Source organism: Helianthus annuus, chromosome 14, assembly GCF_002127325.2.
Source record: "Helianthus annuus cultivar XRQ/B chromosome 14, HanXRQr2.0-SUNRISE, whole genome shotgun sequence".
Lineage (NCBI taxonomy): Eukaryota > Viridiplantae > Streptophyta > Magnoliopsida > Asterales > Asteraceae > Helianthus > Helianthus annuus.
The window spans coordinates 168,785,858-168,808,095 of record NC_035446.2 but is presented as its reverse complement, the minus strand read 5'-3'; the positions used below and the strand labels follow the sequence as shown (position 1 = coordinate 168,808,095).

Genomic DNA, 22,238 nt, shown 5'->3' with positions numbered 1-22,238 from the left:
ATTTCTTCCTGTTCAGGAGGAGAGAAACGTGGTTGTGGCGCTTGATGCGGAACTGAAGGTCTGGGAGCTATTGGATACCCATGAGCTGAGTAATCCGGTGGCCCCATGTTTCCATGTAACACCTCAAATTTTTGTGTCCAATGATGTGTTAACACGTGTCATTTGTTTACACGTGGCATCTATAATAAATAAAGGACTAATTTTGACAAACCTTGAAAGTATATAAATTCGAGGGTTATAAAAATGTCAACAAGGGTAAATATACTGTATAGTATCCCTAAATAATGCTTAAACCTTCAAACGAATAAATTATAGATCGTACAAAAACAAAACGCGGAAGAAAGTGAGAGATTACAAACTACAGGGGTTAACTGTGTCAACATGTTTAATAATACCTCTGAGTGACCCTTTAACGTTCCAAAGACTTTGTAACGGTATTATACCCTCACTAAAATAATATATATGAATTTCGCGAAGTTTCGATATGAAACGAGAAAGTTACGATCGAATTCGTAGAAGAAGGGTTAAAAGCGTCAACAGTGAAAGTTAAGGCTTTCAGAATAATTAAATAAATAAACCGGGGACTTTATAATGCGGGTAAATAACACGAGGCCCCTATCGGTAAATAACCGAGGGCCAAACCGCAAAGTTACCCCTTCAAAACCGAAAGGTCAGGCGAATCATTACGAAAGATTTCGTTATTAATGGCCAGATTCTGTAATCATTATAAAAGATTTGAGAAATTCAGAAAATATAACCTCTCGCGACCCGCGTGAGGTTTAGACATAAGTTGAGGCGGGCCGCGAGCCACCTCAGATACGCAACTGATATTTGATCTTTAGGCGACCCGCATTAAAATGCATGGGAACTCCCATGCGGGCCGCGTAAAGTGCCCAGATGCAGAAACTTTGTAGTTTCTTGCCTTTTGGAGCTTTTGAACGATCAAACACCAATTAATGGAGCATGGGCGCCCCCTACACGACCCATAACCCTTAGGGACACCTGCCCATCATCCATGACCAGTTGTAGGGCAATGTGGAATGATCTTGGAGCCTAAAATGCACTATAAATAGCCATGTTGTAGTTACAACATTCACACAACTCAAAACACAACTACTGATCATTCTAAGAAGCTCCAAGCATTCTCTTCTGCTCCATATTCAAGTACTAACTTCTGTAAGTTACCTTGATCATCCATAGTTCAGCTTATGCTTAGTTTTTAGCTAAAAACCAAACCGTCGTAACTACGGTTTGACTTTACAATAAATCAGTAATGGTTCAGTCTTATGACGAATCAAAAGTGGTTATGAGTTGGTATTTACGTGGGTAATAAACCTCTAAAATGGTTCCCCCTGATCACCACTCTAACTATGTCAAATGACGAGTCAAACGTGCGGTTAAAAAGTCAACAGAAAGCTATTTTAGCGATTTATGCATAATCTGTAATGTATATGTTATGGAACCTGTTTTGACAATCATAAAACACGATAATAAGTATATAAACCTGTTTGCGCTCGTTTGAATCGATCATTTACTATGTTGAACCGGTTCGGAGCCGAAAGTCGCAAAAGTTTGACTTTTGCTTTGACTTCAGTTCTGACCCGTTTTAGTGAGGTATAAATATGCCTTAGGACTCTCTTAGGACCAGGTCACATGTTGGTATAAACCTCTGTGGTCGGTTCATGAGTTATCCGAGTCTTTTACGTATTTCCGTCATTCGCCTAAAAGTTGACCGTAACGGCCTTTTAAAATTAAAACGAGTTTTTCGGACACGTGAACGGACCAAAACCTTGCTTGTTAAATTATAAGCATGTCCTTAAAGTTTCACGTCAATCCGAGGTCTAGAACGAGAGTTATGCTAATTAGCGCAAATTAGAGAAAGTTTTGTAATTAACGGCGCAATTAGCATAACGCCTATCTAATCCAAGATTTCGTCACCAAAACTTTTACCCACTGTGGTAAAATAATATTTTGGGAATTTTAAAGATTTTTAATAATTTTTACCTTGCTCATAACCTGCGGTTATGGCTACGGTTCGGTAAATACCGAATATGCCCTTTTTGGCCAAAACGGGAGTTCTACAAGGTCTTTTGACCCGATTCCAATTGCCACTGGTTTTAAATAATAAATAAAGTATTTTAAGCTTTCTAAGCTGTTCGGGAAACTCAGATTTCCTTTAGAACTCGAGAAGCCTTTTTAAAGTCTTTAAAATGACCGAAAAGCCCCTACGGGGCATAATATTAACTTAAACTCGTTACGGGCGTCACGGAAGGTATCCTACTGATACCACAATACTTTTAAGGCATATTGACTTAGGAAATAAGCGTAGGACACTTATGGTTAACCGTTTCGCCTATTTGCGCACACGGTACGGCTCATGGAACTAGTTTTCGTGCAATAGCCGATATGGGTCAAATTATATTATTTGAACCCCAAAATCCAGAGTGTGAACTATAAACCCCTATAAAACAAGTCTCTGAACTTGTTGGGTCCAGATCATACTCCACTCCCGGTTTTCGCCTTTTCGTGCGAATTAACCATATCTATATATCGGAATCAACCGGTTTAAGCTACGGCTAATATAAGGACCGCTAGGATTCTAAGAGGTTAATTAAAACCTTCGTTCCAGATTAGGAGCCCCAGTAAAAGCTATCGGTGACTTGATCTAAATTAAGGGTTAATACTTGCAAAGGTAAATACTTAAACTTATTTCCCCTATATGGGCTTGGGTTACGGTATATTAATACCGCTTGATTGAGCATTATATAATTCCATCGCTTAGGTGGTTATTTGATTAAATATGATCGGCTCATTTAAACAGTTTTGTTGCTTATAAGCCTTTGGGGGGTTTAATGACCGTTGTCCCGGATATCCTTGGCATCATTTTACGAAATGGCCACGACCATCGACATCCCGGTGTAGGCGTACACCCGGTATAAAGTGTCGACATTAAAATTAAAAGACGTAGCCGTTGGTTTTTGTACTACGGTTTTACGCAAACGTGGTGTGTCTATAAATCTTTAACCCGGCACGACCCGGGCTACTGAACGCATAAAAGAACATGTAAAACGTTCACAAGATCATTATGAATTTTCCCAAGTTATAAAAGAGTTTGTGCCTTGTGCATTCAAATCAATTTTAATAAACATTTTCAAATGTGTCAGTTGAATGTATTTACCAGTGTAAACTGACGTATTTTCCCCAAAAAATTAAGTGCAGGTACCTAAACGTAATTGGCTGGTATTAGCTCCCTAGCGCCGGGATAAGCCTCGCAAGCTTGATTGCAGTATCTAATGGAACAATACTTTACCTTTATTTACGATCCACTGTGGATATTCAACTTCTGTAATACATTGATATTATCACCAGAGGTTGAAATATATATATTTATCTTATGCTTCCGCTGTGCATTATATAATTGTGTGGTTTGACTATATTGTTGCCAACATCGTCACGGTAATCCCCCACCGGGCCCACCGGTGAGACACGTGGAAATCGGGGTGTGACATTCCATGTGCTCCGTCAGGGTAGCGCGTATTATATCTAGCCGACACCACATATGGGTCGCGCTCATAGTCGTAGTTGTATTGTGCTTGTGACGGTTCGAACGGGTTGTAAGCCGTCGAACCCGTATAAGCAGGTATGGGTTGGTCATACCCGAATGGTGGCGAATTTCGTGCAGCTGGTGCGGAGTTCGCCTCCTGTATAGGACTTGAAGGTCCTTCTTCTTGTAGCGGCGGATAGTGGCTACTACTAGAATGTCGAGGAGTGCTGAAGTGGATACCCCTTCCTCCTCGTGTAGACATACGAGCATTTGTCCTCCTACGCCTCGGCGGATCAGGTATTACTGGTTGTGCCGGTGGCGGAGGTGGTGGCGTAACTGCCTCAAAGCGTGAATCCTCAGAGGGATCCTGTGGATGTCTCGGTTGTTGAGATGTCTGTTGAGGTGGTGTGTAATACCACTCATGTCGGTCAAACATTGCTTGGAAACTGTCTGGTCCTTGATAGGGCGTTCCACGGAAGGATGACCCATCAGAAACTTCTATCGGATGCGTGGGCGTACCACGAGCTGGTTCAGTAGGATCCTCATCTTCCTCCATGGGATCTTCAGAAAAGTGGTCTTGTGGACCAAGCGGAACAAATCCTGAAGGTTCCTGTATGTAGTCAGCTGGATTAAACTGACCTATGTAGTATGGAGTAGGGTCGTCATAATTCCGGTGCGAAACCGAACGTTGTAGAGGTATGAAGGAAGGTTGTGGGTTGTTGGGATCATTTTCTGAATTTGGCCCAAAGGAGTGCCGGTAGGATGGCGTCGAGCTGTGCGAAGTGGAATGCCTCGCGGGTTCGTAAAGATCTCTTCGTCGTTGTGGTTCTTCGCTCCGTGTCATCGAAGGATGTCTTGTACCAGATGGTCCAGCCTCGTTATCGTGATGTGTCACGATTTCTCCTCGGCCTCTTCTTCCCCTTCCTCTTCCTCGGAATATAACAGGTGGCATTTTCCTGCTCCAAAACTTATTAAAAATCAAATCGAAAATAAAGACAAAAAGGAGTGATAATCCGAATTTGTCCTAAGTTATTGTCTAGACTCAAGTATGTGCAATTGTATCATTGAGATTAAACACAATAGGATAGTGTTTAATTCACTCAATGTTGGCTCTGATACCAACCTGTCACACCCCGATTTCCACGTGTCTCACCGGTGGGCCCGGTGGGGAATTACCGTGACGATGTTGGCAACAATATAGTCAAACCACACAATTATATAATGCACAGCGGAAGCTTAAAGATAAATATATAATCTCAACCTCTGGTTGTAATATCAAATGTATTACAGAAGTTGAATATATCCACAGTGGATCGTAAATAAACATAAAGTATTGTTCCATCAGATACTGCAATCAAGCTTGCGAGACTTATCACGACGCTAGGGAGCTAATACCAGCCAATTTACGTTCAGGTACCTGCACTTAATCTTTTTGGGGAAAATACGTCAGTTTACACTGGTAAATACATTCAACTGACACATTTGAAAATGTTTATTAAAATTGATTTGAATGCACAAGGCACAAACTCTTTTATAACTTGGGAAAATTATAATAAAATCTTGTGAACGTTTTACTTGTTCTTTTATGCGTTCAGTAGCCCGGGTCGTGCCGGGTTAAAGATTTATAGACACACCACGTTTGCGTAAAACTGTAGTATAAAAACCAACGGCTACGTCTTTTAAATTTAATGTCGACACTTTATACCGGGTGTACGCCTACACCGGGATGTCGATGGTCGTGGCCATTTCGTAAAATGATGCCAAGGATATCCGGGACAACGGTCATTAAACCCCCCAAAGGCTTATAAGCAACAAAACTGTTTAAATGAGCCGATCATATTTAATCAATTAACCACCTAAGCGATGGAATTATATAATGCTCAATCAAGCGGTATTAATATACCGTAACCCAAGCCCATATAGGGGAAATAAGTTAAAGTATTTACCTTTGCAAGTATATTTCCTTAATTGGATTAAATCACCGATAGCTTTTACTGGGGCTCCTAATCTGGAACGAAGGTTTTTAATTAACCTCTTAGAATCCTAACGGGTCGTTATAATGGCCGTAGCCTAGACCGGTTGGTTCCGATATACATAGATATGGTTTAATCGCGCGAAAAGGCGAAAACCGAGAATGGAGTGTGATTCTGACCCAACAAGTTCAGAGACTTGTTTTATATGGGTTAATGGTTCATACTCTGGATTTTGGGGTTCAAATAATATAATTTGACCCGTATCGGCTAATTTATGAAAACTAGTTTCATAAGCCGAACCGTGCGCACAATAGGCGAAACGGGTAACCATGAGAGTCGTACGCTTATTTCCTAAGTCAATATGCCTTAAATGGGTTGTGGTATCAGTAGGATACCTTCCGTGATGCCCGTAACGAGTTTAAGTTAATATTATGCCCCGTAGGGGCTTTTCGGTCATTTTAAAGGCTTTAAAAGGGCTTTTCGAGTTCTACAGGAAATCTGAGTTTCCCGATCAGCTTATAAAGCTTAAAATACTTTATTTATTATTTAGAACCAGTAGCAACTGGAATCGGGTCAAAAGACCTAGTAGAACTCATGTTTTGGTCGAAAAGGGCATATTCGGTATTTACCGAACCGTAGCCATAACCGCAGGTTATGAGCGAGGTAAAATTTATTAAAAATCTTTAAAATTCCCAAAATATTATTTTAATACAGTGGGTAAAAGTGTTGGTGACGAAATCTTGGTTTAGATAGGCGTTATGCTATTTGCGCCGTTAATTACTAAAGTTTATTTAAATTGCGCTAATTAGCATAACTCTCATTCTAGACCTCGGATTGACGTGAAACTTTAAGGACATGCTTATAATTTAATAAGCAAGGTTATGGTCCGTTCACGTGTCCGAAATACTCGTTTTATTTTATAAAGGCCGTTACGGTCAACTTTTAGGCGAATGACGGAAATACGTAAAAGACTCGGATAACTCATGAACCGACCACAGAGGTTTATACCAACATGTGACCTGGTCCTAAGAGAGTGCTAAGGTATATTTATACCTCACTAAAACGGGTCAGAACTGAAGTCAAAGCTAAAGTCAAACTTTTGCGACATTCGGCTCCGAACCGGGTCAATATAGCAAATGATCGATTCAAACGAGCGCAAACAAGTTTATATACTTATTATCATATTTTATAAGTGTCAAAACAGGTTTCATAACATATACATTACAGATTATGCATAAATCGCTAAAATAGCTTTCTGTTGACTTTTTAACCGCACATTTGACTCGATATTTGACATAGTTAGAGTGGTGATCAGGGGGAACCTTTTTAGAGGTTTATTACCCACATAAATACCAACTCATAACCACTTTTGATTCGTCATAAGACTGAACCATTACTGATTTATTGTAAAGTCAAACCGTAGTTACGACGGTTTGGTTCTTAGCCATTTACTAAGGAAATGTGAAACCACAAAGGGTTAGATCACTTACAGAAGTTGTGTTCTTGCTTATAGAGCAGAGAAAAGGACTTGAGAGCTCTTGCAATGATCAGAGGTGTGTGTTTTTGATGTTGTGAATGTTATGTGCATAAGGTGACTATTTATAGCCAATGCCAAGCAACTATGATCATTGCAAACACTCACAATAGTCCAGAGATGATGGGTAGGTGTCCCCTAAGTGTTATGGGTCGAGCATAGAGTGCCCATGCCCCATTAATTGGTTGTTGGTCGTTCAAATGGTCCAAAGGTCAAGTAGTTACAATGTTTCTGCATCTGGGCGTCTAATGCGGCCCGCATGGAAGTTCCATGCGTTTATAATGCGGGCCGCCTAAGATTCAAAGATCAGACGCGTAAAAGAGGAGGCTCGCGGCCCGCCTCAACTTAACCCATATGCAATGCGGGTCGCGTGGGGTTAAGATTTCAGAAATTTTAAATCTTTTGTCATGATTGCGAAATCCTGGTAATTAATAACGAAATCTTTCGTAATGATTTACCTGACCTTTCGGTTTTGAAGGGGTAACTTTGCGGTTTGGCCCTCGGTTATTTACCGATAGGGGCCTCGTGTTATTTACCCGCATTATAAAGTCCCCGGTTAGTTTATTAATTATTCAGAAAGCCTTAACTTTCATTATTAACGCTTTTAACCCTTCTTATACGAACTTGAGTATAACTCCTTCGTTTTAAGACGGAACTTCGCGGTATTTATACAGTATATTCTAGTGAGCGTATAATACTGTTACGAAGCCTTGGGAACGTTAAAGGGTCACTCAGAGGTAATATTAAACATGTTGACACAGTTAACCCCTGTAGCTCGTAATCTCTCACTTTCTTCCGCGTTTCGTTTCCGTACGATTTATGATTTATTCGTTTAAAGGTACAAGCATTTATTTAGGGTTACTATATAGTATATTTACCCTTGTTGACATTTATAACCCTCGAATTTATATACTTTCAAGGTTTGTCAAAATCAGTCCTTTATTTAATATCAATGCCACGTGTAAACAAATGACACGTGTTAACACATTATTGGACACAAAAATTCGAGGTGTTACATGGTCGGATCTCTCTGCCGTTGTTTGGGGCCACCGGAATCACGCGCCGCCACAACAGTTGGGTGGCCAGCAATTACTGTCGAGACGGAGGGGAGGGGTGTTTGGCTAGTGGTGGTCGCCGGAAACAGGGGCACCTTGGGGTGTGGGTGGGTTGCAGGTTTGTGATGAGAGAGATGAAATACAAGCTCAAGCTTCAGTTTTAAAGACAATAAATAAGAGAGAGGATAGATAAAAGGTCTGATACAATTAATGAAGATAGAGAGAGAGATTAGACAATTGGAGTAAATGACCAAAACACCCATTTTGTTGGTGTAATCTGATTGGTGGAGAGTGGTTCTTTTGGTTCTTACAACTGGAGGTGGTTTTCATATAGGGGAGGGTTATCTTGAGAACGCTAAATATTGCGAGAACCGTGAGAACGAATTAAAAAACCAATTTTTTTTATACAAACCTCATTGTAATTAAGATACAACATCATAACAAGAATTTATAACATCAAATAATTTATTTCTCATTTCAAAATCATTATTTTTAGATTTTTTACACATGTGTAAATATAGCAGATTTACATATGTGTAAATGGTAAACTTACACATGTGTAAATTTTCTTTATTATTGAATTCACGTAAATTTAAACGTGTAAATTGAATTTCTAACATTGTATTCGAATAATAATGATAAGTGTAGAAAAAAAAATTGAATTTGAATTGTTTTTGACCAAGTTCTCATGGTTTTTTCATTTGTTCTCACGGTTCTCACAATATTTAGCGTTCTCATTTAAACCCTCTCCTATATATATATATATATATATATATATATATATATATATATATATAGGGGATGGTTCAAATGAAAACCACTTTTATTGTGAAAACTCGAAAACTAACTAAAAAAAGCCTAAAAAAACCTAAAAAAACATACAAATTTTTTTTTTTAATTTTTTTAGAAAAATTGTTACTTTTTATATATGGAAAATAAATTTCAAAAAAAAAAAAAAAAAATTTTGGTTGTACTGCACATGTGCACTAATACGGAAAGCCTAAACCAGTTAACCCACCCCCCACCGACACCCCCCAAAAACCTAAACCCCCCACCCCCCCCCCCCCCCCAAAAAAAACCTAAATTCACCCTCCCACCAAAAGCCTAACCCCCCCCCCAAAAAAAAAAAACCTAAACCCCCCCACCCTCCCGAAAACCTAAAACTAAACCCTAAACATAAACCCGAAAAAAACCTAACCCCCCCACCCCCACCCCCCAAAAACCTAAACCCCCCTCCCCCCACACCCAAAAACCTAATCCTAATCCTAAACCTCCAAAAAAACTAACCCTAAAAGCTAAACTAGAATCAAAAAACTAATTTTAAGCATGTAATGCACATTGTAGTACATGTTATATTGCACATGTGCACTACTATAATAATAGTATTGAAAACAAGACGACACCATAAATCTTTTTTTATGTCATAAAAAATATGCTCGAATATACTTGAATGAAAGATAAGAAAATTTGTGATCTTATGGTGCCATTTTTGTTTTAAAATGATAACGTATGGAGAAATGAGAAATGTTTGAAAAGTTATATATTTTTTGTTCCAATTTTACCCCTCCTTCATTAAAAGTCTTCCCTCCCTCCTTTTTAGTGGGTTTTAGTTAGTTTTCTAGTTTTCACAATAACTAGTGGTTTTCATTTGAACCTTCCCCTATATATATATATATAGGGAGCCGCTAGAATGAAAACCACCCCGAGTTGTAAGAACCGCGAGAACTACACCATCCGGGTCGTCGTTTACCATGATTTTTTTTTACAACTACATGTGTATATTATAAAGACATCCGTAAAAAAAAAATTCAAGCGCCCCCCCCCCCCCCCCCCCGAGGGGTTAGTTTTTTACACCACAAGTTTGGTGAAAAATAAAAAGAAAAATAAAAACACCAAACTTGTGGTGTAAAAAACTACCCCCTCGGGGGGGGGGGGCGTTTGAATTTTTTTTTACGGATGTGTTTATAATATACACATGTAGTTGTAAAAAAAAATCATGGTAAACGGCGACCCGGATGGTGTAGTTCTCGCGGTTCTTACAACTCAGGGTGGTTTTCATTCTAGCAGCCCCCTATATATATATATATATATATATATATATATATATATATATTCAATTTAAGAGAATCTATTATTTCATATTCCATTTGTATTAGTATTATTTACACATTATATATTTAAAATTTGTTTATTGAAGTTTATTAAAGATTTTTTTAAACGTCAAATTAATTTATTAGTTTCTTTTATCGATATAAATTTGTCTAATATTTTGATTTTATAAATACATACTTACATATAAATAAAAAATACCTTTTAGTTTGAGTAGTTTTATAACGTCCGTTATAATATATATAATTATAAAAATATTCCAGATATTACAGTAACTTTATTTTAAAAGAATTTGTGTTTTAGTTATAGTTTATATAAAAAGTAATTTATCTTATCATTATTATCTACTTTATAAAAAATATTAAAATCATATTTTTTTAAATAAATTTAAAACTATTTTTATATATGTTTATATATAAATATATAATTATTAACAAATAATAATGATTTTGCAAAAAGAAAAATATTTTACTATATATATAATAACATTTTGCATAAATCAACCTGTATGTTATAAAAGACCATCGTATTTGCATGTGAGGTAACTTAACTGAGTTTTTGGGCCGTTAGTTGTAAATGTTATAGAATGTTACAATACATGAAGATAAAGGTTGGGTTTTGCCGATTTTATAGTGAAAGGTATGAAGTGCAGTTTAGGTATAACATAAAGGTTGATTTATGCAGTTTTGTCTAGATTAATAAAATTCAATCAAACTCACCTTCTTCAATTTATTTTGTTAGAAATTAATTATCTTTGTTATTTACCATTTTCTATTACTATCGAAGTTATAGTACATGATATTGGTTAATTTTCATTTGCTTTTTATTACTATTATTGTAACAACCCTCCAAAAATATCCCCAATAAAACCGTAATCAAAACCACAAGTGCGTGCAACGAAATGTAACACTGAAACAAATAACTTGGCGCTCGATGGACCAACCCGCACAAAAATACCCTTACCAAATTCAAAACTAAAAACCGAACCATTTGGGATCAAGACCCGAGCATACGCGATAAGAACAGATACGAAAGTCGAGAAAAACGCGCGATCAGACGAAAAAGGCGGCCGATGACACGTGTCACGCCCATTCGCCACGTGTCAGACGTACATAGGTGACGTGGCAGGTCTAGGCCAGACGGGCCTCCCAGGCACCACGCAAGAGAGACCATGTCTCTCCCGTGACGCGCGGAAGAAACCCACCTGGGCTATATAAAGGCCGGTATGGGATAGTTTCATTCGCACACTTTCGATCAGAAATCGATACTTCTTTCTCTCTTGTTCTGTTGTTCTAATGTCAGAACCCCTAAACCTCGAAACTCTGCTCCGTAGGAAGTGTATTAAACCCTAATCGCTGAAACGATACCCTATCCGATTGATCTAAAACCCTAACAACGAAAAGCTGAAGTTTCGTCTGAATAAGGTGATGCTTTATACGTTGCCGTTTTGATCTCGTAATTATCATTTAAGTTTGATTTGGTTTCTTTCAGTAGTTAGAAACTTACCCGGGGGACAATTAAGAAAACTTAGCATTTAAGAAAGGTTAATTTGTATGACAAAATAAAGGAAAATAAACTTCTGGGTTGTGAAAAATATGTTTTCGGTGTTTAACTACACAATGTAAAAATAATAACAATGCTTCCTAAAGAATTGATGATTAAGCACTTTATAAACAAGTTGGGTATTGATTAATATGAGCAAAAAAATTGCAAATTTGTGAGATGATTATCATATACATCTACTTGTCTTATTGTGTTGTGCAAACAAAATAGTTTTCATTATTTAAATCGTATAATACAGGGGACTCTAATCTAGTATACTATTAAATTAGCTTTTATATTTTGGAGTCTGTGGATCTATGGAGAAATAGTTAAAACGGTGAAATTAAGTTGAACATGAAATAACGAAATGTTCTTGACCGATGGATTATAAACCTCAAACCATTTTCATGCCATATTAAATGAAAAGGAAAAAAAAAATCATTACTTAAAAGTGGGCTTAAACTGCTTATTAGTAATTGGGCTAATCTTTTGACCTTTGCAATAAATTCTTGTGGGCTCATAGTGGGCTGCTTCAGATTAATAGAAAGAAACTCAAGGCAGGTCCAGCTTTTCAGGGGATCGCATAACAAGTTCGACATCGTCAGTTTGGGCTTTGGACGGGGTTTTTAAATAACTTGTAGAATAAATAGAGATTTGAGGAGGTGTCTGGGATTGCTTATTTTAACCAACTTATAACTTAGTGATATTTTGAAGTTAAATGGTGTTTGGGATTGGGAATATATGTGAGGGGAAAAGTCAATAAGTCACTCCATTGTGCCTTATTGACTTTGGGGTTGTTTGGCAGCATCTGAATGGTTAAGTGTTTAACCAATAAGGGGTCTGCACCATTAAATGCTGAACCAGTAAGAGGTCTGAACCATTAAGAGCCTGTATAATGTTTAACCGTTCAGAGGCAAATGTCTGACCAATTCAAATTAGAGGTCTTAAACATTCAGACTCTGTATAATACTTAACAATTCAAGGCAAATGTTTGAACCATTCATACATCTGCTCGTGAAACAAATAGTCTGAACCATTAAGTGTTGACCAGTAAGATGTCTGAACCATTAAGAGCCTTATTAAGAGTTAAACAAACAACCACTTTGTGACTTGTTGACTTTTTCAAAAAGTCATAAAAAGTTTGAAAAAGCTAGGGGGTGTTTGGCCTAGCTTTTATTTTTTGGCTTATGCTTATATTTTAAAGTAGCTTATAGCTTATTTTCTATCATTTCATAAGCTATTTTTAAGTGTTTGGATTAGCTTATAGCTTATTTTCTATCATTTGTCCTTACACAAATAAGATTCTTCAAATAAGCTAAAAAACCATCTTCACACAAGCTTCTTCAAATTAGCTTATATAAGCTAATAAGCATAAGCTTAAAAAGCTAAACCAAACACAAGTTAAGCTTATTTTGTAAAAAAAAGCTAAAAAAGCTATAAGCTTTGTTAAAAAAAACTAGGCCAAACACCCCCTAAGTCAAACACCCCTTTAGTAATGAAAAATTGTATAGTTAAAGTTTCAATTTCTTTTATTTGCATGGTTAGCTCATTAGTTTCATGTGATCACAATTGGGTGTAAGGTTTTCGAAGCCATTGTGTTCAATATGGCCTTTTAATTTGTATGCCACATGAATATGTTTTGTTATTTTTGCTAGCAAATGAGTCAAGTAAATTTACGTGTTTGATATGCGTATGTGGTTGTCAAAGGCATATTAACTAGGATCACCTTATGTATACTTTATCTTTATCGGTATCTCTTCGCTAAATGGCCAATCATAGGTCCAAAATCAAATATCGGTTAAGGGGTCAAGGGCTGATATCTAAGATATATAGGTTATCACGGAGGGATATCGGTAATTTTAATATCAAGCTGAATTTATATATATACATATATAAAACTAAAACATATATAATATTAATAGTAATATCAAAACTCAAAAGTGTCAATATTTGAAACATGATCTAATCGTAAGCCATGAAATCTTCCTCCGAGTCCAGGTCAACTAAGGCATCCAAAATAACGGTCAGCATCGACGATAATATCGGAGCCATTCCATACCAATATTTTGTAGAGGGTCGATAACCGATATAGTGGAGGTTATGTTAGCGTTGTTGGTCGAATTTTAAGTCCAATATCCCAAGCTTTAGTTAGGGATAATGAATGTTGAATAGGTCTAGATGAAACCCGAACACACATATTGAAGTTGGATTTCTATATATGCAATGCTCAGTGGCGGAGCTTGACTAAAAGTTCCGGAAGGGGGGGAGGGGGGACGGAAAGTCGTGGGATTTTTAGGCAAAATAATTGGCGGGGGTAGGCCTATATAATTTTAAAATTTTCGGACGAAAAATTTAAAATATTACATTTCTAACCGAAACATTGACGGGGACGGGTACACCCCCGTCCCTTCAAAGCTGCGCCCTTGACAATGCTTTATTTGTCATTGTTGATTTTAAATTTAAAAACCTACCGTTTGTAAGTGCAATAAGTTGGCTATAGGTAAGATGGAACCAAATCTATGTTGTTTAAAATTTTGAAAGAAATATTCTGGGGCCGAATTTCCAAAATTAGTTTAAGCTAAAGTGTCATTAAAATTTTACAGTGTTACTGTTTGTGTAAATACATCTTAAAGAAAAACATTTATTTTTTACAGGCATTACTCATCTTCTAGAAAATATAAACTTTTGTTGACATGGTAAAAGAGGACGATGAACATGTATTTTGGGTCAATTTGATATATCCTTGTGCTATATGTTAGAACCCGATCTCATTTGAACGTCACTTTTCCTCTGTGGATGCTCTTTTATATAATTTTATCCATTCACACCTAAAAAGTCAGTGGTAGCATTCAGTGGCGAAGCTTGGCCCGAATGACCGCGGGTGGAGGTGTCGAAAACGTATATACCCAAAAATTTCTATAAAACTCGGGGGATCGAAAACGTATATACTCAAAAATTTCTATACAAAAACTACATATATAACTACCAGTTATCTCAAATAAACGTAAACATTATTGTTCCAAGGTATATAGTTTTTCAGTGTGAATGCATAATTGCATATTGTGTGTGTCCATAGTTTCGTAATATTTACGCCTGAAGGCTAAAGGCAGAGGTGCAAAAAATAACCGCTTAATTAACCGTAACCGTTTAATAACCAGTTAGTGGTTATTTTTAACCGTAGGTTAGTAACCGGTTATTGATATTCAGTATAGGAACCGGTTATTAACCGGCAGACCGGTTAACTGGAAAAAAAAAAACAAAATAACCGAACCGGATAAAGTAATTAACTCGACCAATTAAGTCAAAAAGTCAAATTAACCGATATAACCGGTTAACTGAACCGGTTATTAAAATCCGGTTTGCGCAATTCTAGCTAAAGGTGATTTTTCTTTTCTAACTAGGATTTTGCCCGCCGCGCGTTGCGGAGGTGCGCGACGAGTTGAAACATATAGTAAGACAAAACACGATTCGTAAAACGCAGTGCGTAAATGACAATTACAAAAAAAGTGTAAATCACAAAGGTAGACACAAAGTGTACAAAACAATGTCAAAGACATTTCAAAAAACACAATGCATTGGCATTTGCAAAAGTAGGAGTTATAGTCTAGGGGTTACAATTGCAAATTTTTTAAAGTTTGACGGGTGTAAAAATGGAGTAATAGTGCAAGGGGTAAAAAAGCAAAGTCTAAAAAAGACAAAGTGTAAAAGTATAGGGGTGGTGGCAAAAATGTGTAAAAGCTGAGGAGGTGTTGGTGGAAATGTAAAAGAAAAAGGTTGGTGGCATAACTGTGTAAGAGCTAAGGGGGTGATGGTGGAAAACCAAAGTAGAGGGTTGGTGCTGGCAAAGTTTGAAAGATGAGGTTGTGGTTTTGGAAATCCAAAGTAGAAGGTTTAGGGACTAAATTTGTCATTTTATGAAACTTTGAATATAGCAAAGTCAAGGGGCTAAAATTGCAACATCGTGAAAGTACGGGGGCAGGGAGGCAAAGCCAGTGGGAAACCCGCGCGCGTTGCGGCGCAAGTACATTGCAAACATCGGATAGATTAGTCGAAGCATTATGTAATGCGTTAAACATATGAAAACGCACATTTTGACGTATCCAATTTAACTCAATAGCATTGTAGCTGGATAAAAATGTAAAGTATGTCGTATTTATATGTGACCCGACTTATACATAGGAAACGTACAAAAAAGCATAAAATGTGTATCAAGGGAAAACTAACAGGTGTAATCAAAAGTGATATTCATATCAACGGAAAAAATTATACCCTTAGCGTGTTGCGGTAGGGTAAAAACGTAGAATTGGAAACGTACATAAAACAATAAAAAAACAAAATATATTTGACCTGACTTGTTCCCCAAAAAAGTTTACATCGAACGTATACCAACTCGAATTTATACCGACACGTAAATTTTAATATTCATAATACAACCCGCGAGTGATGCGTCGTAGGCACGTTGCAAACAGATTAGTCCAAGCGCTATGTCATGCGCAAACCATATGAAAGCGCATGCCTTGACGTATTCAGTTCAACTCAATGTATGATCGAATCCAAATGTTTAGTTTTTAAAAAAAGAAATTAGCGAACGAAAATAGTTAAATAAAACAATAAGCTAAAAATGTATAGATATACGGTACAACGATAAAGTTGAAACATTATAAACTTTTGAGATTAAACCTCAATGGTCTAATATTGCAATGTAATTGAAGTTTAACTTGGAAAAGAAATGGACTCAAAAATACAATTTAACAAAACTAAAAGCAAAGGGTCAAAATGTATTTTACTCAAAGTATGGGTGAATTTAAAGTTTAACTTGGAAAGAAAAGAGACTTAAAACGCAATTTAACAAAACTAGAAGCAAGGGGTCAAAATGTATTTTACTCAAAGTATGGGTGAAAAAAGAAAATGTCGAAATGGACTCAAAACGCAATTTAACAAAACTAAAAGTAAGAGGCGTAATTGTATTTTACTCGAACTATTAAACCATTATAAAGAAGCAACTTTTTGGTGCAATAACACTTGTACATTTGGCTTTGGGTGCTTTTCAAAAAAATTTGACTCATCTACACCGCAGTTCACCAATGTCTCCTTCTTCCCCAAAACAATCCTCAGTCATAAGAAAATCCCCAACCATCTTGTCGCACAAGTCTAGATAGAGAGAGATCGGGAGAAAGAGAATCAAGAGAGAGAGTAATCCGACCACACTCCATCGGCCACCGGTATCGCTGACGACGGTGATGATATAGGTTACCGACAATGAAGACGACGGTGGTTCCGGTGATTGGTATGGTGGTTGTTGGTGAAATCACTTGTCTTCATAGTTGTTGTTGCCTCCATAGTTGTTGTTGCATCCACATCAACACACAGCAGGGAGATAGAGAGAGGAGTAAGAGAGACAAAGTAGAGAGGTAGAGAGAACTGAGCGACTGTGATGGAGGAACCGGCGCCGTCGAGGAAGCGGGAACTGTTGTTCCGACGTCAACAACCGCCGCCGACTCGATAATGATAGGTAAGTCATTTGTATTGTTCTTTAGTTTTCAAATTGTGCTATGGATGATTCTTTTGTGAATGATTTCGCGTTTCAATCCGTATCAGGCTTTCGCGATTGGGCTTGAAGTTGGAACTCTTCTTGATTTGGTTTGTGATTTTGATTTCTGGAGGTAAGTTTTTAAGCCCTGTTTGTTTTTTTAGGCAGTTTAGGTTAGGTTTTTTGCTGATAATACTATAAAAGTGTTTTTTGTTTTACAAGTTCATTTTTTTTACTTCTTCTGCTAACTAATTAAGCCTAACCACGTGATTATCGTGATATATTAAATAATTAAGCTACCCTAATCTCGAGATTATCACATGTTGAATGTCTTTGAAAGTAAGAATCCAATGGCCGGTGCAGCTGCAACTGCAACTTGGTAGTAAGATATATACACATGGTAATGAATATAAATGTTGGGATGAGAGGATATGTATGTAAGATAAAAACAACTGAACAAGAAGCACGAGATGCATTAGGCTCGAAGTTGGAGAAACCAAATAAATAATAAATAAACTATAATATAGCGATGAGAAAACCATGCTGGATGTTCTTGAAAAGATCAAATGTAGGTTTTCTAAAGGGGAATATCTTTCACTTTCAGCATGAAAGTTATTTAAATTGTCATTTAGCCAGATATGTTTTCTTATTTGTTTGAAAACATGAAACTGTAATATAAGGGATTTTAGATGTTAAAATAATAAGAGGGACACGAATAACATCATCGAAAACGTCGCTATATAGGGTGGTGTATCGCAAAAATGTTGTGATATTATCTTAGCAAGCGAAAACCTTGCGCTCTTTTTTAGCCAAGTAGATATGGTGATTTTATGGTTGAATCAATAAGAGAGCAACATGTGGTCACATGGCTGAGGTTTTCACGCCATTTATAGCATACATCTAATTAGATATTGGCACATGTACATGGAATTTCGTATTTTTTTCTTAAAAAATTAAGAGCATCCACAATGGGGGCTCTCTCTCCTCCACTTGGCATGTTGCCCGCTCTACACTCGGGTATTTGTCGCAAAGAGACACCCCACCCCCTCCTCCCTTTTCACGGTGACAAATACTCCTTCAACATCTATCAACCATTTAAACTGTTTTGGTCTCAACTATAAAATAGAATTTTTTTAAAGTGTCAATTTGAAAAGTTTTAAAACTGACTATATATTGGAAATGCGGTTTGATTAGTAACAAGGGAGGAAATTAGACCCGCGCGCATTGCGGCGCGGGCAACGAATGTTGAAATATCGCCAGCACGTGCTATAGGGCATGAAATCAAGTGAACTTTTTAACTTCATGTTTGCTTTGTTTTTTTTGACCCATTATCTGTTTATTAATTTTGCATTTTTTTTGTAGATATACTTGCGGAACTGAAGGACCTGGTGTGCTATTAGTAGGTATGTATTTTTTGTTTTTCATTAAATATAATTATTAAATAATCCATGGTGTGAATGGAGCTGGACACTTGAATAATTCTGAATTGATTGCAATAGCCAAGCTATGCTTTCTTCAATTGCGTTTATTATTATTTTTTTCAAACAACTTGCTCTTTCTATGTAGGGGTTTGTCGAAGAAAAGGTTAAAGAAAGAAAGAGAGCTAACCATGAGGTAGTTTTGTGAAAATTATTTGTGATTCTATTGGACATATAGTTGGTTGTTTTGGTTTATATGAGTGGGTCCCATTGTTATTTTTTATCCGGAAATAGTCTTTTCAAAACATTAGATTATTGGACATTAACCCGACCATTTTGTATTGTAGACAATACGGAAACGAAAAGAAGAGTTGGAAGAATTGAGGAAGACTGATACTAAAGCTGCTGCATTTGGGAAGATGCGGTTTTATAAATATTATCCTGTTGCCACACCCGATGTCCCAGATTTTTCTCCTTACAAGGTTCAGTTTATAGTGAGAGAGCGAGACGGAGTAGAGCCTCCTGCGTCCGGCTCTGCGTTGGAGAAGAAGATAAGGACGAATACTCGCATGTAAGAACCCCGCCGCATTGCGGCGGGTACTAATTCCTAATTGTGTAAAAAAAGGAAATTACATGCATGAAAAAAGGAAATGGCATATGCATGACTTTGTGCTTTAAGTAAGTTTAGAATTTATGCCTCAAAAGCCCAATATAAAATGTCAGAAAAAGGGCCCAGTTTAATGACTAATACTTTCACTTCAGCCCAATTACATTTTTCCAAACCGACCCGGTTTATGGAATCAGAATAACGCGTCAACCCGAATCACCAAACGAGATCCAAACACACACACACCCATCCCTTCTTCTGCAAAACACTCAAACACCACACCAAAATTTGCAGACAGAAAGTAAACAAACACTATACGCTATTGATTGCAAAATGCAAGATCCAAACCCTAACCACCAAAACGGACCTTCGTCGTTTCCGTTACGACCTTCACATCACCGGCGAGCACACTCCGAGATGAACTTCCGGCTACCGGACGATCTAGATCTGACGTCAGATCCATACGACGCACCGTCAGAAAGCTTCGAAGAGTTAGGATCTGAAGAAGATCAACTGTTCTCTACTTACATGGACATTGAGAAGCTCGGATCCGGCGGCATTTTGGATAACGGTCGGATCGGAAATGCCGGAGGTATTGGCGGACCGTCGGAGGATGAAACCGGTGACGGAGAAAAGAGCGGCGGAAGTAGACCTAGACATCGGCATAGTAATTCGGTTGATAGTTCGAGTTTTTTGAGTGAAAGTATTGAAGCGAAGAAGGCTATGGCTCCTGAAAAGCTTGCTGAATTGTGGACGCTAGATCCGAAGCGAGCTAAGAGGTAATGATGTTACGTATGAATTTGTTTTACAGTTTTTGATGATGTTATTGCGGTTAGTAATTTGATGAATTGATATAAGATGATATGGATGAATAGGTAAACTGTATTAGAATGTATGAAGCTAATTATATGTGATCCTTAGCAAATCTGATGCTTAGGTAGTTAGGTTTAGTATAATTGAACCAAAACTGATGCGAATTTATTACTGATGACTCAATTGTTAGAGATTATGTCTTCAATTCTGTCTGGATAGACTGAAATTGCATTTGTAGGTTTTGTATTAATTGACTGCTAGGAGAACATGTTAGTAATAAATATTAAATAATTAATAAAGTGTTAGGATAATAGATTTAACGTTCTAAGCGTACAAATAGCTAGAGTAATTACAGTATAAGAACTAGGTATTAAAAACATTTGATATATCGGATCCTATCATACGTAATAACACGCTAATCCAAATCTAAGCAAAGACTTTGTGGTGATCATCATGTTTCAAGTGTTGTGCATTCTTAAGCTTTGAGAACTGAGAAGTCTCATAATGGTTGAATAATGGCACAATAGTCTTGTATGTCAGAAAGATCGTTATCTTCAACAAGTTCTACGTTTATCAGTCACCTACATTAGTATTACAGAGATTTTGTATTAAACTATTTTAATTTAACACCATTCATACACATATCCATCATCAGCAAAAATCCCCTTTTACTAAGTCTATAGGTAAGAACATAAATTCAGTCAGCATGCCTTCTTGTTCTTGAAGCATAAGATGCTAGAGAGAGTATTTTGTGTAACATCTTGATGCTTTAGTACTCCTCCGTGTAGTGCGTTTTGTATTCAGTCAATCTTATGCTTTGTAGTATACAGGATATTGGCAAATAGGCAATCTGCGGCCCGTTCTAAAGAGAGGAAGGCTCGTTATATGTCTGAGCTTGAGCGAAAGGTTCAGACCTTGCAAACAGAAGCAACCACCCTTTCAGCACAATTAACTCTTTTTCAGGTGACTGTATCATAATTTCAAATCCATATTTTCCTATCGTATATCCAGCGGACCAGCATAGTGTTTACCGTTATATATAACGAAACCTATTAAATTAAGCATGTGTCGGTTTTTTCTTACACAGAGAGATACAACTGGCTTGTCATCTGAAAACACTGAGCTCAAGCTTCGATTACAAGCTATGGAACAACAAGCTCAGTTACGCGATGGTAAAATTCTTTAAACATCATCGCACCTTGCAATACATTTCATTTGCAATTGTTTGAAGATATAATTTCTCATAACATTATCTATCTTTTTAATTAAATTACAGCCCTAAATGAGGCGCTGAAGCAAGAAGTCGAAAGGCTGAGAATGGCAACCGGCGAAGTAGCAAGCTGTTCAGACGGTTACAATTTAGGAATGCACCATGTTCCATATAACCAATCAAACTTCTTCACAAACCATCAACAACAAGAGGCGCAACAGTACCACCACCTCCACCAGTCCAACATGTCAAACCACCACCACAATCTACTTGCAGCCGCCCACTCTCAGGCTTTTTCTGAAACACTCCAACAGGATCCACTTGGCCACTTTCAGGGGCTCGGTATCAGCAGTAGAGGCAATCCTCATATTGTCAAATCCGAAGGCCCTTCAATTGCCGCCAGTAAAAGCGGCAGTACATTTTGATTTACGTTGTTTTTCCTCGTATTGTGTTCAACCAAATTCTTTAAAATTGTTCATAGACTAACACCTTGTTAGTAACCGTAACACTGTTTTTTTTTTTCAAAATTATTTATTTTTATATTGCCCGTGATGGGATCCAACATTGTTCTTTATTGTTGTTATGGTAGTGATTGGGTTTATTGTGAGATTTTTATTATGTTGGTGTTGAAAAATTTTAATTAATAGTCTTTTAAATCTTAGTGCTATTATCTTTTGTTAAAATTATAATAATAAGACACGTCTCAGTGGTTTGTCGAGTTATGCCCGTTCAAGCAAATTTCAAATTTGTACAATTTAAAACTAAAGTTGAATCGAATAATTGGACAAACCACAGAGACGAATATGGCAGTTAACTCATGTTTTTTGACGGAACTGTCATGTTTCAAGAATATCAGAGATGAAACAGTACAAATCAGAAATTTGGTCTGAAATGGCATAATTG

The 22,238-nt window shown here is 37.1% G+C and overlaps 1 protein-coding gene across 1 annotated transcript; it reads left to right on the top strand.

The window, feature by feature from the left end:
* The first annotated feature begins 19,527 nt into the window (after positions 1-19,527).
* LOC118486782 (transcription factor RF2b-like) lies at positions 19,528-21,953 on the top strand. Its single transcript, XM_035983538.1, has 4 exons — positions 19,528-20,091; positions 20,956-21,088; positions 21,213-21,297; positions 21,402-21,953. Exons 1-4 carry the CDS (start codon positions 19,646-19,648, stop codon positions 21,758-21,760), a joined length of 1,023 nt encoding a protein of 340 aa, XP_035839431.1. The 5' UTR covers positions 19,528-19,645; the 3' UTR covers positions 21,761-21,953.
* Positions 21,954-22,238: the final 285 nt, after the last annotated feature.

Excerpts from the sequence above, each read along its gene's own strand:
- LOC118486782 (XM_035983538.1), top strand. The coding sequence starts at position 19,646 with ATGCAAGATCCAAACCCTAACCACCAAAACGGACCTTCGTCGTTTCCG. Across the intron at positions 20,092-20,955 it reads GATCCGAAGCGAGCTAAGAG|GATATTGGCAAATAGGCAAT; the intron begins GTAATGATGTTA and ends TGTAGTATACAG. Across the intron at positions 21,298-21,401 it reads ACAAGCTCAGTTACGCGATG|CCCTAAATGAGGCGCTGAAG; the intron begins GTAAAATTCTTT and ends ATTAAATTACAG.